We start from the raw sequence: 14,741 nt of genomic DNA, 5'->3' as shown, positions 1-14,741 counted from the left end.
TTTCTTCTGTATCGTTCGTACGTATCAAACAGAGCGTAGAAAAATTATATTTCGGAAGTTAATATACCCAAGAGCGTCAACGTCTCACCTTGATTCACCTTGATAAAGTTTTAACGGAAATTTTGAGCTACCGTCAGAGGCAGCTAAAAATTTCTCCTGTAGCGTCCTTGACACCTTCGATTCCACAATTTCTCGAATGTTCGATGATCTAGGCTAAAGAAATTACGAAAAATCGCGGAGTCGGAGGTGTCAAGGACACCGCAAGAGAAACGTTTAATTATCTCCGATAGGAATTTAAAATTTCGTTTCGAACTTGGTCGGGTTCAATGTCGCTTGGCGATGATTCAAAGGTCGTTCGAAGGTCAAAACGTACACGACTTTTAACGCGTAAAAGCATCGTAACATAATCTAGTTTAACTTTCTTCAGAAAAATGTCTTTAGTTGGAATTCTGAAAAGAAAAGAGGCTGTTATTCGTAAGAAATGTTGAAGCGTGCTGCAAGAACGTAAACTATAGTTCCTGTGGATCCTCTCGAGTACGCCCAACTAATTTCACATTCTCGAAAGCGACTTGTTCAGTCGTGGAACTGCGCGTAACGGAGCACGGTGCTAATAGACGAGGGGATCTTTTTTTTTCTTTTCTTTCTTTCTCTCGAATCCCTCGATGGTCTTAATAAAGAGCAAAGCGTGCTTTCTCCAGTAAGAAACTTAGCTAACGATCCCCGGTTGACCTCCATTACGACTGGCGACCTTTGCACCGCGTCGACGGAAAGCTGGGTCAGAAAGGCGGATGAAAGCGCTGAATGGCGGCGCGACCCTCGATTCCACCGGGCTCCTCCTTGAATTAACGAAGGAACGAACGCATCCGCTCCTCGTGCGCGATACTGTGACCATATAAAGAATCCTCGTTCGTCTGGGCGGAAATGAGTATCGTCGTCAGGCTTGTCCGAAACTTCACGATCGAAACAACGATGTCCTCGTAGCAAGTGGATCGTATACGTCTTCTCGTCTTTGATTTTTCCAATTTTTATACTCTCTGGTTGCTTCTTCCGTTTAGGCGTCGCGAATGAAAAATTATATTTTACATCTTTGACTTACTTTTGCGCGTACAAACATTTCAAAACCCATTAAAACATATTGTACAGGACATCCTGTAGGTATATCCAGTGACGAAAAAATTGTCATTATCTCCTCCACTTATAAATTCTGTTAATGCCCGACTGGATCGGACGATAGGACGACGCGTTAGCGATATCTTATCAGCCGATATCGGTCTGGTTTTTTAAAAGTCTCTCTCGTTTCATTATTTTTTAAATATATTTACAGATGGATTGGCTCGATTTGCTTAACGCAGGTTTCTATTATCGCGATTTTTACTTGATTCTTTATCGTAGATTATCGATCAACGGTCCGAGAACAGAGTCATGGTCAGGTTGATATCGATCGACGATACTTTGATCGCAACAACATTGCTGTAATATCCACAGTCGTTTTTCAACTAGAATATTACGCAACCAGCATGAATAAATATCTGAACTTGGGGGCAAAACACGCGGAGCTCAGAAATCATTATGATTCCAAGCGTTGAAGTAACGCGGTTCAAAGAGTCGAACGTATACTACACCTGATAGGAAAAATAGAAAAATTCTCCGTTGCGATACGAGAATCGCAAATTGGACACGATGGGTTCTACGGAACGTCTTTGGTACAATAGATATAGAATGGCGATGGTACAGTGGATTCCTTTGATTCTTTATTTGTACGTTGAAAATGAAATCTTTGTTGCGTATCGTTAGTCCAGAAAGGAAATGGATATTTCAATTTACGATAACATTCGCAATACTCGGTTCGCTGTACATGGGCATTTCTTTATTCCGAATGCAAGAATTCTTATATTCTACGTTACTCCAAGTTATATAGCCATGGTGCGGCCAAAAATACAGCGATCCTTTATCTACATGAGTAATTTCCAACTACAAGTAATTTGTATACTCGGAGTTTGTTTAAGTTATTATATCGTAATATCTTAGGACAAAGGGATTTAAAAGATGCAGGGAAAACCGATTTTCCCGTTAGGTAGATACCTGCTTTTCTCCCGTAATAATAAATCTAACGTATAATAAATCTAAGGATTATTCCGAGGACCACCCATAAACCAATAACACGGTTTAAAAGTTTGTTTATGATGGGTCCTCGAGGTTAGTGAGAGTATCGATGGAGAAGCCAGGGAATATGTATGGAGAATTCAGAGAGCACGAGTTGCGTTGTCGAGAGAGTGTTGCTAGTGTTGTCGTGAAAGTGAGTGTTGAATCGAGTTGTCTAAATTATAGTGTATCATTGTGATTAGTTTGCGTTTTGAATATTTGACTAACATCTATACGATCCGTTAATTAATAAATCAATTAATATTTTATTTCCGATATTACACTATGATCCTTCTTCGTACAATAAGAACTGCATTGGTAAGTGAAACCAGTATTATGGGCTATTAGGTATTTGCTATACAATAAGAAGAAACTAACTATATACTATACAATACAATATACTATACAATAAGATATACAATATACTATACAACTATATACTATACAATAAGAAGAAACTATATTAATAAGAAACTAACTTAACAAGTTAACGAGCTACCGCTAGGTTGAATTAACAAGTTAGTAACTTGATATCGGATTGGTCGTTGAACGAATCTTTTACCTTTGAAAATGAGGGAAAGATCGGCATCTGATCGTCGAGTCGTTGAATCTTGATACCTCTAATAAGAACCGATAGATAAAGCTTCTAAAAGCGAATAGTAGTCGTATAAATTTATTCGAGCATCGATCGGAGGCTATTCGCGCACGATTCGTAATTTCGTCAGCATGACGCGACCCATTTCGAACAGAGAAACCTCCGGCAGATGTACGACGGTTATTGCATATCCAGAACCAGCCGTGCCACTCGACGAACTCGCGGATATCGAATGTTTGGCGATGATTTACCGCAGACACGCGGCCCCTATCGATCATACACCGTTCCCATGGAGCGTGGCCACCTACACGGATTTTATTTTCGCGCGCGCCAATCGACCGGTGAAAGTTACGAAATTCTCGTGCGACTACCTGCATCGCGAACCTCGCTCTTCTTCTCGATACCTTTACAGCAGATACTCCGGTGTCGTGCAATTAAAATATCGATCGGCAGTCGTGTTACGACCCAAAAACTTTGTTGCTATTCTTCTTTTTATCGTTGAAAAATATTCCAGCTTTTTGGAAAATACGATTGTTAGAATCGTTGTTAATACACGCGAAGACAATCTTCTCGAAGACTTGAAGCGTTGAAACAGTAACACAAAAGTGAAATATGAAAATTCAAAGGCTGAGAAATCGAAGGAAATAAATTTAGGTATCGAAGGGAGGGAAAGCGAGGTATACAGGAAAATAATACGAGAAACTTTGACTCTATAATACGTAATTTATTAGACAAATGCGCATCTTCCATTTGATATTTGGTATCTTTTAATTAACTTAGCTACACGTGCACTGAAATATGCAGCCAGTCAAAAATTGCCAACTATTTTATTAATTGCGTACACCTGTATTTCAAATATTTAAACTAATACCGGAGATTTCGATAGAAATTTCCTTTAGACCGATAGATCTTCGGTTACAGAATTTTCTAAAACGATAGAAATCCGATTTATCTTCTTTCTTTCTTCTTAAGTGGTTGGATTCTATAGAAAACAGAGCGTAATTCCAAGTTTTCACCGATGGCAACAAAGTTTCGCTGACAATTAAATCAGTACGTATTTCGCCATGCGCAAATACATATATTGGTCGAATATAAAGTAAGCTCGTTAAAAATTCCTAACTTAGAAGCTTATAAATAACCATGTGGCCGAGTAAAAAATAAGCGAGAGATACTAAATCGTATCGGCATATTTTTCTACTTGTTTTTGACTAGTAATTAAGTATTTCGCGAGGTTCATTATCGCTCGTGTTTATGGAACGTGTTTATACCATCTATGGTTTGTACTGTTCGTATGAGTTGTCTGACAACGATAACGATAAGTAGATAAGAAATAATGAAACACTGAAATATCGATCACAATTGTTAATTACTTATAAATATTTCACGGGCGTTTATCGTAATTATTAGAATGTAAATGGACGAACTATCGAACAAATAGATCGTACTTGGGGATTTTCAAATTATCTAGATTATTTATCTATCTCTAATAAATAAGTAATTAAACGGAACATTCGTAATTGACAAATTATGAAATGAATTACAGTTGACGATTGAATTATTATGATCTATGTATGTACACATAAGACGTAAAAAAATTACAAGTTTGTTTAAAAATGTTCGATATCTTGGTCTCTACAAGATTAACAAACGAAATTCACGATTAGGAACTAAGAGAATTATAGTTAAAAGGAAAATACAATTAAATCATTCTTCGCTGAAATATTTATCAAATATTTCCTTGTTTTTACCTGACACCGTTTTATAGGAAGGATGGAACGAGAAATTAAAGAAACCTTGGTTTTAGTTTGATCGATCACGATATCGCCGATATCTTTTAGCTACGTTTTCTTGCGATTATTCGATTCCGGGCATCCCACATTTCGTCGAAAAATTCTTCCACGAAGAATCATCGAGGAAGTACGTTCACACTAGTCACTTTTACGCAAACGTTCGATCCACGGTCAGATAATCCTCTTCAATGTTTTACCAGTTCCAACTCCATCCACGTGTAGGAACTTTAAGTCGGACTTAGGTCGCGAGAATCCAACACAGCATTTCTTACGTTTTTTAATTTTTTCCTCGACGTGGTTCGACTATCGAAATCAGTATTTCACGATTTTAAGTTAAACTTCGTATTTTCTAAATCGAAATCGAACAATTTAAGTACTAGCGAAAATAAAAATTCAAGACTAACGTGATTAATTACTACGATAAATCTACCACTATCAATCGAGCATGTACCTCTGGTTAAGAACCATTCGGTTGGGTTCCGATTTAGAATGTTCTTCTGGAATCGTACAATTTTCCCGTTATTCGTCACATTTTCTCCTTTATTTCGCCTCGATTTTCGTTTTCGTTTTATGCGGCACAATCCTCACGGAGGAAACTCCATTCAAAGTCCTGGTGGACGTTTCCGGATTCGTGAACCACTTTTTCACGATCTTTTCGTCGTATACAAAAGTCGTAACGATCTTAGTCCTCGTCGATCTTCCCTTCTTCTCCTCCTTACCACCCAAATCGTCTCGTCTCTCTTTTCTTCTATTCTTTTTCTTTTCCTCCTTCTCCGCCTCCGAATTCTCTTTTTTCGCGGCATCCTTGCTTTCCTCGCAGCTCCCTCTTCCTTCGTCCATTCCTTCTCCCGTCTCCTCCTTCGAAACTTCCGACTTCCGATTCCCCATTCTCAACTCCACGTCGAACTTTATTCTACCGCCATCACCGTGATACTTTACTTTATCCTTGATCGATTTTGGACCCAAAAGAACCTGTCCACCATCCCCCGTGTACTCTACGTCTCCCATGTTCTGGTCGATCCTCAATCGACAACCGTCGCCAATTACTTTCACGCTACCTCGATTCTTCGACATGGAAATGTCGCATCCGTCGCCGGTGATCTCGAGGACCTGTTTGTTGGAACATAGATTCACCGAGAGACCATCGCCAGCGATCTTCCTCACCTCTCCTTCCTTCACTCCCATGTTTTTCAAACGATGATCGTCTATTTTTACGGTCTTTCTCGCAATGCGGTATCGAGTGTAATCGTAGAGGTGTTTCTGTAAAACGAAACGTCCGAGGAGCGTCTTACGCAACGCTCGGGGAGATCGATTTTCCGGAGTTGTCGTTCCTCCTTCGTCCAGTTGAGTCTTTAATCGCCAGTGGTTTCGTCGTTTTTACCTGGCTTCTTCGTTCTTGGCAAATTCGCTCGATAATCGGCTAGACGAATCGGGCTCTGTTTTTCTTCTCCATGTTCGCCAGGAGGATCGTCGTCAGGTTTAACAGCCTGGTGCTGCGGTTCGACGAGGTGAGTGCTTTCACAGAGGTGTCTTTGATTTTACAATCAGTTGGATCAGAAATTTTCCCACGATGTTCTCGTCTTATTATAACTTATACGTGGTATATTTGATATATTTGAGTGTTGGGCGATAATATCTAGGTATTATTATCGTATGTAATACTTCGTATAATATCTAGATATCGCAATTTCCGTGGCGATATTTAATCGACTCGAGAATTTTTGGAGAAATGTTCCGAGGATCGCGTTATTTTCGAAAGATTGATTTCGATGGAATAGCGATTGCGACGATAGGCTTTGGTTGCCGGATAAAGCGATTTTTTATTATCTTCGGTATTTCCTTCGCCAGCTATCTTCTAGAAGTTCTAGAAAATATAAAATATTTAGATTAATATCATGATAGAATCTTTCCTAGCAAACGATAATTTCAAGATTAGGCCAAAGCATTTCAAACATTCGAGATATAGGTTTCTCTTCGTAACTAACCGGAGAAGCGTTCGATCGGTTTCAAGCATTAAGTTTGTTAAATCGATACGAGACTCACCTTGATCTTCTTTATCGAGATTCTTCGCTTTCTCCTTGGATCGCACATATTTATCAAATACATTTGATACTGGCCCTATCTCGCTATCTTTTTGTAGTAGAATCACTTTGTCAAACTCGCCAAACCTGTTATTTTCTCTTCGCCAAGATACAATGGTTGGCTTTCATACTCCGTTGCACTTCTACGTCACCGTTCCAAATACTGCTTTAGGAAATCGATATACACTGTTCTTCCGTCAACTTTCTTTAGTCCAAAGGGACGCACGTTTATTCGACTTTTTAATCAACCAACTAATCAACGAAAATGTCACTTTTCTTCTTCTCTCTCCTATATCGATTTTCTTCTTTATTAACGCGTTAAGAAATTTGATCGAACGCCCAACTACAGACCGGTTAGTTGGTTGAACAAAAAGACAGAAAACTCGTGTTTCTCTGTCGATTTTATCAAAAGTGGACACGTCGAAGTATTCGTTCGACCAACGAACCAACTACAGATCGACGAATTAACTATAGAATATTAACCACCGAAAGGACGCAACGAGAGGCGGAATAAATTACGAAGTGGTAAGACGGTGTGAGGAGCGTGGTGCCGTGGATCCCAACGTGGGATCGAGTGGTTGTTGGTTTGTTGAGTAGTCGAACGAGACAGCCAGCAGCAACAGCGTAGCTGCGCCGTAATAATGGTTGGCGCGGCACGAAACGGGGTTCCTTGTCGGCCAATCCGGCCTCGCCGCTTTCGGGACTTCACCGAGACCTTCTAGCCGCCACTGGCACGAGAACCGCTTTTACACGGTTCTCGCCGATTATCACGGTCAAGCGTAGCTCTCTATCGCTAACGATTTCGACCTTACGTATTTCTCAGAGTCGGGCAATTTCTTTGACACACTCGCCGGAGTCTGCCCCTTTTTTCCCTATAATATCATTATCGATAGCTTTGTTCGAAATTGGAATATGTATCGAGATTACAAGGTACTCGAATAGGTGGCTTTTATTCGGAGGTAATCGTCGATGGGATTTAGATAGGCTAGACTGGGTAATAATTGTTCGAAAGAATGGGAAACGACGTAAATTTAAATGAGAGGATTTCGTTCGTCGTTTCGCAGTGGTCGCTGGTAGGTTAAAGTTTCCTGTTGGACGGTTTGTGTAATTGAAGGAAACTCGAATCCGGCTGAATTGCTCGAGGATTCTAGCGGTGGGTGGAGTGACCTAATCGTTCGTAGGTCATTGCGGCGTAGAACGTTTTAACGTTTCCTTTGATACTCGTACTGGTATATTAAGATTTTTTGAATTGCTCGAATATCGAGCAAATCGTTCGAGCATTTTCGTTCTAACGATGTAAATTTTAGAAATACGAAATATTAAATATACGCGTGAATTTTCTAACTTGAACGTTAGAAGCGAATTAGAATTTCTGGAATAGAATCGCGTCAATGCGATTTGATTTAAAGGAATATCTCGTCGTTCCAATAATCTTTGCCTTACGACTTACGATGTTCGGGCATCCTTAAATCAGGGATACCGGAGCTTCTTCCTTCTCATATTTATCTCGATCGTCAAAAGCAATTACCTGTTACTTTAAATTACGTCACAGAAAGAATGATCCAATCGTAAAGCGAACAACTTCGTTGACGAGTCGAAACGAGCCAACCGGTAAAATCCGGACGTAAAGTTTGATAAGAGAGTTTGTCGGGAGATACGTGGATGTATTCGTCGCCAAGATTTCTTGCCTTTCATCAGATATAAATTGCACGAAAGATGCGCAGCGATCGATCAACGATGGATTGCACGCTCGTTCAATGACTAAGCACGTGATTAAACGCCTTTTACGCGATCCAAACATGCTCGGAAGGGGGAACACCGCGTGCTGACGTGATCTTCCTCGCCGATTATGATTGAAGTACATAGTGTGTACGTAACCACGCGGAAGAGAAAGAGAGGAATATATCGCGGAAGCGGCGACTAAAAAGAGAAAGGAAAGCATCGAGTGAGAGATTATAAGACGGAAGTGGAGGCGAGCGTGCCGGTGTTTTTACCGATACGGTCACGTTCAACCGATGTTTCTCCTTTTTTTTTCTTTTCGTGGACTTTGTTTTCGACTTTCAATGCCTTTTAAAACCTGTGCGTCTTGGGTATCGTAACGCACTGATTTAATATCGCGATAGTATGTCATTTATATGTAGTTAAATCAACGGATGTAAAACTTTTAGTCGCAATGGTAGGTAACAAGCAATAGAAGCATACCGATCAAGATCACCGAAGTAACTGGTTTTCTATCAAAATAAAGTAGACAAAGTTTCTGAATAAACGTATTTCTTTCAACACGGAATGGCCAATTTTAATACATCGTATTTCTTTGACTATGTTTTCTTTCCTATTACTGCGTCTTTCGTTTTCTAGTTGGTAATAACTTAATTGAGGCGCCTAATGTGTTTTTAAAATTGATCGTCTAAATTGCGTTCTTTTTTTTTTTTTTCTCTCTTTTTTAGACACGTAATTTAACACACGTAACGGTTATTTTTACCGTATGCTTCGAGGACTTTGGTCGATTTGTCTTTGCAGCGAGTTTTATACGTTTGACCAAAACGTATATGTCACAGATTCCCCGGCTGGTAATGCGAAACAAATCGGCAGCGCGATTACGCGATCTTACTCGCAATTTCTCGCTAGTATTTCGCGATATTTCAAACACGTGTATTTACACGCATGACCGATGAATCAACGAAGATCTCGTACTAGCGACGCGACACCAACATTCCGGCAATAAGTAAGATTCATTCGTTTAATTCGCGGGTGAAAGTTCCGATGTGAAACTCGAAAAAATAAAACAACGATACGACGAAACGATAAAGGTAGAAATAGACGAAATTTAGAAGAAAGCTGAGAAATAAATAAAATACTTTCAAGAACAATTTACCAAAATATCCAAAATCACCCTATAGATTTCACGCTCGAATTCGTTTAACCCCTTGTATAATCGAATGAACGGGAAATTTCCTTCGGGCGATTGGACGGAATATTAAATTTTCATGTGGATCTCAAAAATCGTTGGCCCTCGTCCATGTGTGTTTCATTTTCGTGAATTCTGGAAGGATTGCCGGATATGGTCCGAAGTAATCGAATATCAAGCCGATTGCCAGTGCATGGTCAAGATCCGGATTTTAATTGCCTTTATCGATCTGGCAAGTCTGTCCGGTCTGTGCTGGACGTTGCTTTGTTCGTTCAACCGTGAACGGTCCCTTTCGATTATTCATTTCTCTGGTTCGAGAATTCGTCTGTGTCCGAGTTAGTCGGTCAGTCTCTGATATAGCGCGACTACGCCAACTTCGCTGTACCGTCCTTCTTTGGTATTTTAACTTCTTTCGACCTAGATTATTATCTTTTTTTTCGTGCAAAGAAGAGGAAATTGAGCCCGAATACGTTCAGACAGGAGTCGATGCAGCCTACGCATCCTCGATGCGACGTTTATATTCGATTTTCTCGGCAACGAGGTCTGCGAGGATAAAATTGTATTTTACTCCTCCACGCTGCGCGATACTTGGTATTGCGTATGTAACGCGTAAAAAATTATATAAAAAGTCGTCGTAATAGCTAAAGCCTGAAGCAAACTTTTACTTAGGTTTCTTCCATTCCCCGAATTCTCTTCGTATAAAAGTATCCATTAAGTTCGCACGATTATCCAGCATATATTCAACGTGGTTCATTATTTGACTATTTCGAATTACAGAATGGCAACCGCGAAATGAGCGTGCCACCGACGAACGAGCAACCAGGCCTCGAAATGGAGATGATGCCGCTCGAGGACAACAGTCTGAAAGTTTCGCCAGTACAGAATGTGGCGAGGCAAGACTCTGGAGTCCCGGAGGACCTCGTCTCGCCGTTGGTCGAAGCCGATAAGCCTTTGCACGAGGATGATATGGACTCGACGATAAACAGCGACTGCAACATCACCGTGATCCACGTGACCGAATCTTCCGAGGCAACTAAGCCAGATGCAACTCTGAACAACGAGAGGAAGGATTATACGGGCGAAGGGAAGGACAGCAAAGACGGAAGCGACAGTGGAGTGGAGGGGTGCGCCACCGAAGTGCCAAGGGTGAGGATCGATCGAACTGGACCGTAGAAAAATGCGAGTCCCGGGGCGTTTCGTTACGTTCGATCGTCTAGTGGTATTTCCGTGGCAAAGCGCGTTTTACTTCGAATTTTCGTTCGTTCGTGCGTTGTACGATAGATCGAAAGTCTGTTAAGGGATGAAACGCTTTGAAACAATTTCTCACTACGTTATACAGAAATTCGACGTTAAAGAATATACAAGAATTTTTCTAGATCGCTTATTTTCACGTATATTTACGTACATCGTGAGTCAAAAATTTGATAAACGAACGTAAGACCTTGCAAAGAGCTCTTCGGATTTTTGCGTATGAAGGGTACTACGAGGTCATTCTCAATTCTCAATATTTCACTGACCTATTAAGCAAGGTCTTAAACACACTTCGTCGCGAACAAATTCTCCGCGAAAACATCGAAGGAAGGAAAAATTCGCGCGCTTCTAACGTACGAAGGATGTTGGATCGGGAGAGCTTTCGAGATTACAGTTTACTATACAGGGTGACCCATTTCGGTCTGTAAATAAATTCGCCTGGGAAAGTATCGCGAATAGCTCGAAGCAGTCCTAGTAGGTCATTAGTATTTCACACGAGAAGGAACTGTTGGTTCAGGCGCCAAAAACGCTTTAATCTCAAAAAATTCTTGTACAAGCCAACCTTTTCGAAGCATGCTTGAAAAATATTTCACCGACTCCTCTCATATAATTTCCATAGAAAATCCTCTGAATAAGCGAATCGGTTAACAACTTTACTTACAATAGAATGACACGACTAAGATCCGAGTCACAGATCTGAGACTTTTCTCGCTAAGCTATTGTCGTCGAAATCGTATCTACATTCATCGATGCCGGTTTCAGGTACGAAGTCGAAACAGCATAGATTATGCGAGCAGCTGCGGCGGCCTCGACGAGGCGTCCTGCGATTCCAGTCTAGTCAGTTGTTGCTCCGTCTACGAGGACCCATGCGCGACATTGCCCGACGACGTGAGGTTGACCAACGGTGGAGAAGGTACCAGCGAAGGTGGTAGCGAAAGTTCCTCCATAGCAGGCAGCGTTTCCGCCAGGGCAAATCGAACGAACGCCAAGAGAACCGTAGCCGTGTCCAACACTAGTAAAAAGAAAACCACTACGACCGAGACTCAAAAGAACACCAGGGTAAAGCCAACGCCATTAAACGCCAATTATTCGGCGACTCCAACACGTTCCAAGTCGCGCACCGCGACTCCGAGAGGCATCCTGTGCAAAACACAGCCAACGACGAGGGACAGGGCCCGGTCCCGGGAGAAATCTGCCGTCAAAGAGAATAGTAACGATAACACGGCAAATAACAGTCGAGCGACGACGACATTCCGTTCAGGATTGAATTCAATGCCGCCGCGAACCAGGACGAGGCCCATTCCCGATTCACTGCCATCCGTACTCACCACGGAAATCAACAAGGACCTGGCGCAGCGTGGCCGAGGTCAAAGCGGTAGCTGCAGATCCAGAGGTGGGTCCAGCACACGCGGTGCACGCACGCCGAGTTCAACGCCGTCCGAAGAGATTCGAAAACCTCTGTCCACCCCTAGGGTACCTTATACAGGTCGTGCCGAAGCTTCGAAAGCTTCTAGACCGGATAAGATGACCACAAGTACGGATAACAAGGCGCTGGATACGTACGCCACGTTACCTAGAAGGAACAGGAATAAAATAAGTATCGCTAAAGTCAGCGAAAAGACGGACAGGACTACGAGAAGTAGACCTGGAAGTAGAGACGCGAGCCTGAGTAGACAACAAATCGAAAAGAAGACCACAGCCAAAGATTCTTCGGGGCACAAGAGTCTGCCGCCATACCCTAGGCACAAGACCGTGGAGAAGACGCGTATTTACCACGAGATCAGCGTGCAAACTGGTCTGACCGGTCACGATATTGAGAACGCTTTGTCCGGGGTGCCGAGCGCTGTCACTGGCCCGGAAGTGGTGGAGAGACTGCACGAACAATGTCAAACGGAGGGCACGTGGGAGGACATGCACACGATGCAGATCGACTTGAAAAGGTTAAACGAAGAAACGTCGCAGCAAAAAGAGGAGAACGAGAAGTTAAAGTCTGAGATCGTGGAAGTGAAGCGTCTTCTTGAGGAAGAGCAAGCGGATCACGCGTTTGCGCGACAAGAATTGGATAGAAACGCGCAACGGGTATTGGCGATGCTTGGCACGCCGCAATCGGAACATGCAGGTAGTTATTAAGATACTTAAGTCGAAGTACCGTACCTCTTTCTGGTCGCACCCCTACTAGATCGAGCAATTATGGCTTGGTTTTAGAAGGCAGCGACAGCTTCCTAGAGCTGGAGTGTCATTTGCAATCTTCTGGTCAAGTAGTTGCTAATCAACAATTGGAGATAGCGGATTTACAATCTCTGTGCCGTATGTTAAGTAGGGTACGTTATATTATTCTTCTAGCGTTGCTTTTTTATCGTGACTCGACTATTTATTTGTACTTGTTCCCTCGTTATATTTGATTCGTTTATGGAGGATTTGGAGAAAAGCTTGGCTGCCCAGAAGGCATTGTTACAACAGCAACAGGAGCTGGAAGCTGAGTCGGCAGAGATGCAAGATTTCCTCCAAGAAGAGAAAGCTACTTTGGCGGACGCTTTAAAAGAGGCGGAAACAGAGGTAGTATATTCTTGATACATAGATACAAAGAGAACCAGGAAGCGACCGACGTACACGTTGGTATAATTTTTCTTTTTAATTCGTAGCTTGCGAAAAAGGAGGAACTGTTAACGAAACGCGAGTTGGAATTAGAGAGGCAAACGGAGGAATGCAAACATTTAGTGCGAATCAGCGAACAACGAAGGTAAGTATTTACACGGGTCAAATATATCTTGAAAAGTTTCCCTAGACACGAGTCTCTTTACTAACATAGTGTTTCGACATACGTTTCTAGGCAAGAAAATTTATCTATGAGCATGAAATTAAATGCAGTCGAACGACGAAGCAGGGAACTCTTACTTACACAAGGCGCCGCCGTTTCCGGAGCTGCGGTTGCGCTCTCCGGTCTTGGAACTAGGCTAGAGGGATTAGTAGACCAGCTGATAACATCCTATAGTATCTCAGTAAAAGACCTCGAAGTAATATTCCACCATCTTGCTTTGTTATTCGTTTCTTTTCTGTTTACCATTTAACGACATCTAACGATTCTATTTGTAGGATGTGATATATCACAATGAAGCATACAGTAGAAGCAATAGTAGCATTGAATCGAGTCCTGTTAGCTCTAAACATAGCCTGAAAGAGTGTACACCTAGTCCAAAAAGCGGTTCCTTCGTTTCCGCGGTAATTGGAGCAATCCGGAACGCGGCGACGCATCCTTTTGCAACGAAAAACACCGATAAAAAATCTACCTTAGAATCAGCCAAACAAATGTATAAAGGTATATATCGTAATTTAAATTTAATCGTTCGAGGATGGTTACTAACAGCGAGGAATCGATTGATCGACGATAATCAAAGGCATCGTGCAACGATAATAATGGCCTTGTACTATGTAATTATTTAGAATTGAGCATGGAATCATCGTCCGACTTGCTCGATTTCGAAACCGAGCCATGCCTGATGATGGAAAGCGTGTTAGAGGATGTTCCCCTGCCCGATACATACTCGCATAATATGGTATCGAGTAGCGACTCGCTTCGCAGAGCTTTGAGTTTTCCGGAAACTGTGGACGAGAGTAATCTGAAAAAGACGCGCGCCAACGAGGAGTGTTCGAGTCTTACGAATCTCACGCAAGCTATTTTACATCGTCGTAAGGTATAAATAGGAAAATATCGAGAAAAGACCGTAACGACGGATTGTCAATTGAAATTTGTATAATTGTCCACAGGTTGAAAACGAGGAAGACGATGACTGTGACTCTATCAGTGAGTCAGACACCGGCACCAACGAAGGCCCATTGGCTTCGGATTATTGTCCCGCTGTTGGTCTTGTAGATCAAGTAATCGATGTAGATAACCTCGTCACGAAATTATTAAAAGTATTACGAATAATACAGCTCGATAACGACACGTGCATTCAGGAGCTGAAAGAAGAGAA

The 14,741-nt window shown here is 41.9% G+C and overlaps 2 protein-coding genes across 12 annotated transcripts in view; one reads left to right on the top strand and one right to left on the bottom strand.

The window, feature by feature from the left end:
* LOC126922214 (uncharacterized) overlaps positions 1-14,741 on the top strand; it is a 34,080-nt gene that overhangs the window by 17,213 nt on the left and 2,126 nt on the right. For 7 of the 11 annotated variants that reach the window (XR_007712678.1, XR_007712679.1, XM_050734590.1 and 4 more), the window contains 9 exons: positions 10,294-10,662; positions 11,530-12,886; positions 12,973-13,088; positions 13,183-13,323; positions 13,410-13,507; positions 13,598-13,781; positions 13,861-14,083; positions 14,209-14,459; positions 14,533-14,741. Coding sequence is in view for 9 of the 11 variants with exons in the window: in XM_050734588.1 (XP_050590545.1) it covers positions 10,294-10,662; positions 11,530-12,886; positions 12,973-13,088; positions 13,183-13,323; positions 13,410-13,507; positions 13,598-13,781; positions 13,861-14,083; positions 14,209-14,459; positions 14,533-14,741 (2,948 nt within the window). In the remaining 2 variants the exon portion in view is untranslated. Of the gene's footprint in view, positions 1-2,412; positions 2,461-5,889; positions 6,036-8,766; positions 8,785-9,170; positions 9,334-10,293; positions 10,663-11,529; positions 12,887-12,972; positions 13,089-13,182; positions 13,324-13,409; positions 13,508-13,597; positions 13,782-13,860; positions 14,084-14,208; positions 14,460-14,532 lie in introns of those variants that run through there. The other 4 variants (XM_050734587.1, XM_050734586.1, XM_050734589.1 and 1 more) reach the window with 4 other exon arrangements.
* On the bottom strand, positions 3,441-5,714 carry LOC126922290 (uncharacterized). The gene has a single exon (XM_050734777.1). It carries the CDS (start codon positions 5,710-5,712, stop codon positions 5,068-5,070), a length of 645 nt encoding a protein of 214 aa, XP_050590734.1. The 5' UTR covers positions 5,713-5,714; the 3' UTR covers positions 3,441-5,067.

Source organism: Bombus affinis, chromosome 11 (genome assembly GCF_024516045.1).
Source record: "Bombus affinis isolate iyBomAffi1 chromosome 11, iyBomAffi1.2, whole genome shotgun sequence".
NCBI lineage: Eukaryota > Metazoa > Arthropoda > Insecta > Hymenoptera > Apidae > Bombus > Bombus affinis.
The sequence above is the reverse complement of the archived record's forward strand: the minus strand, read 5'-3'. Positions and strand labels throughout refer to the sequence as shown.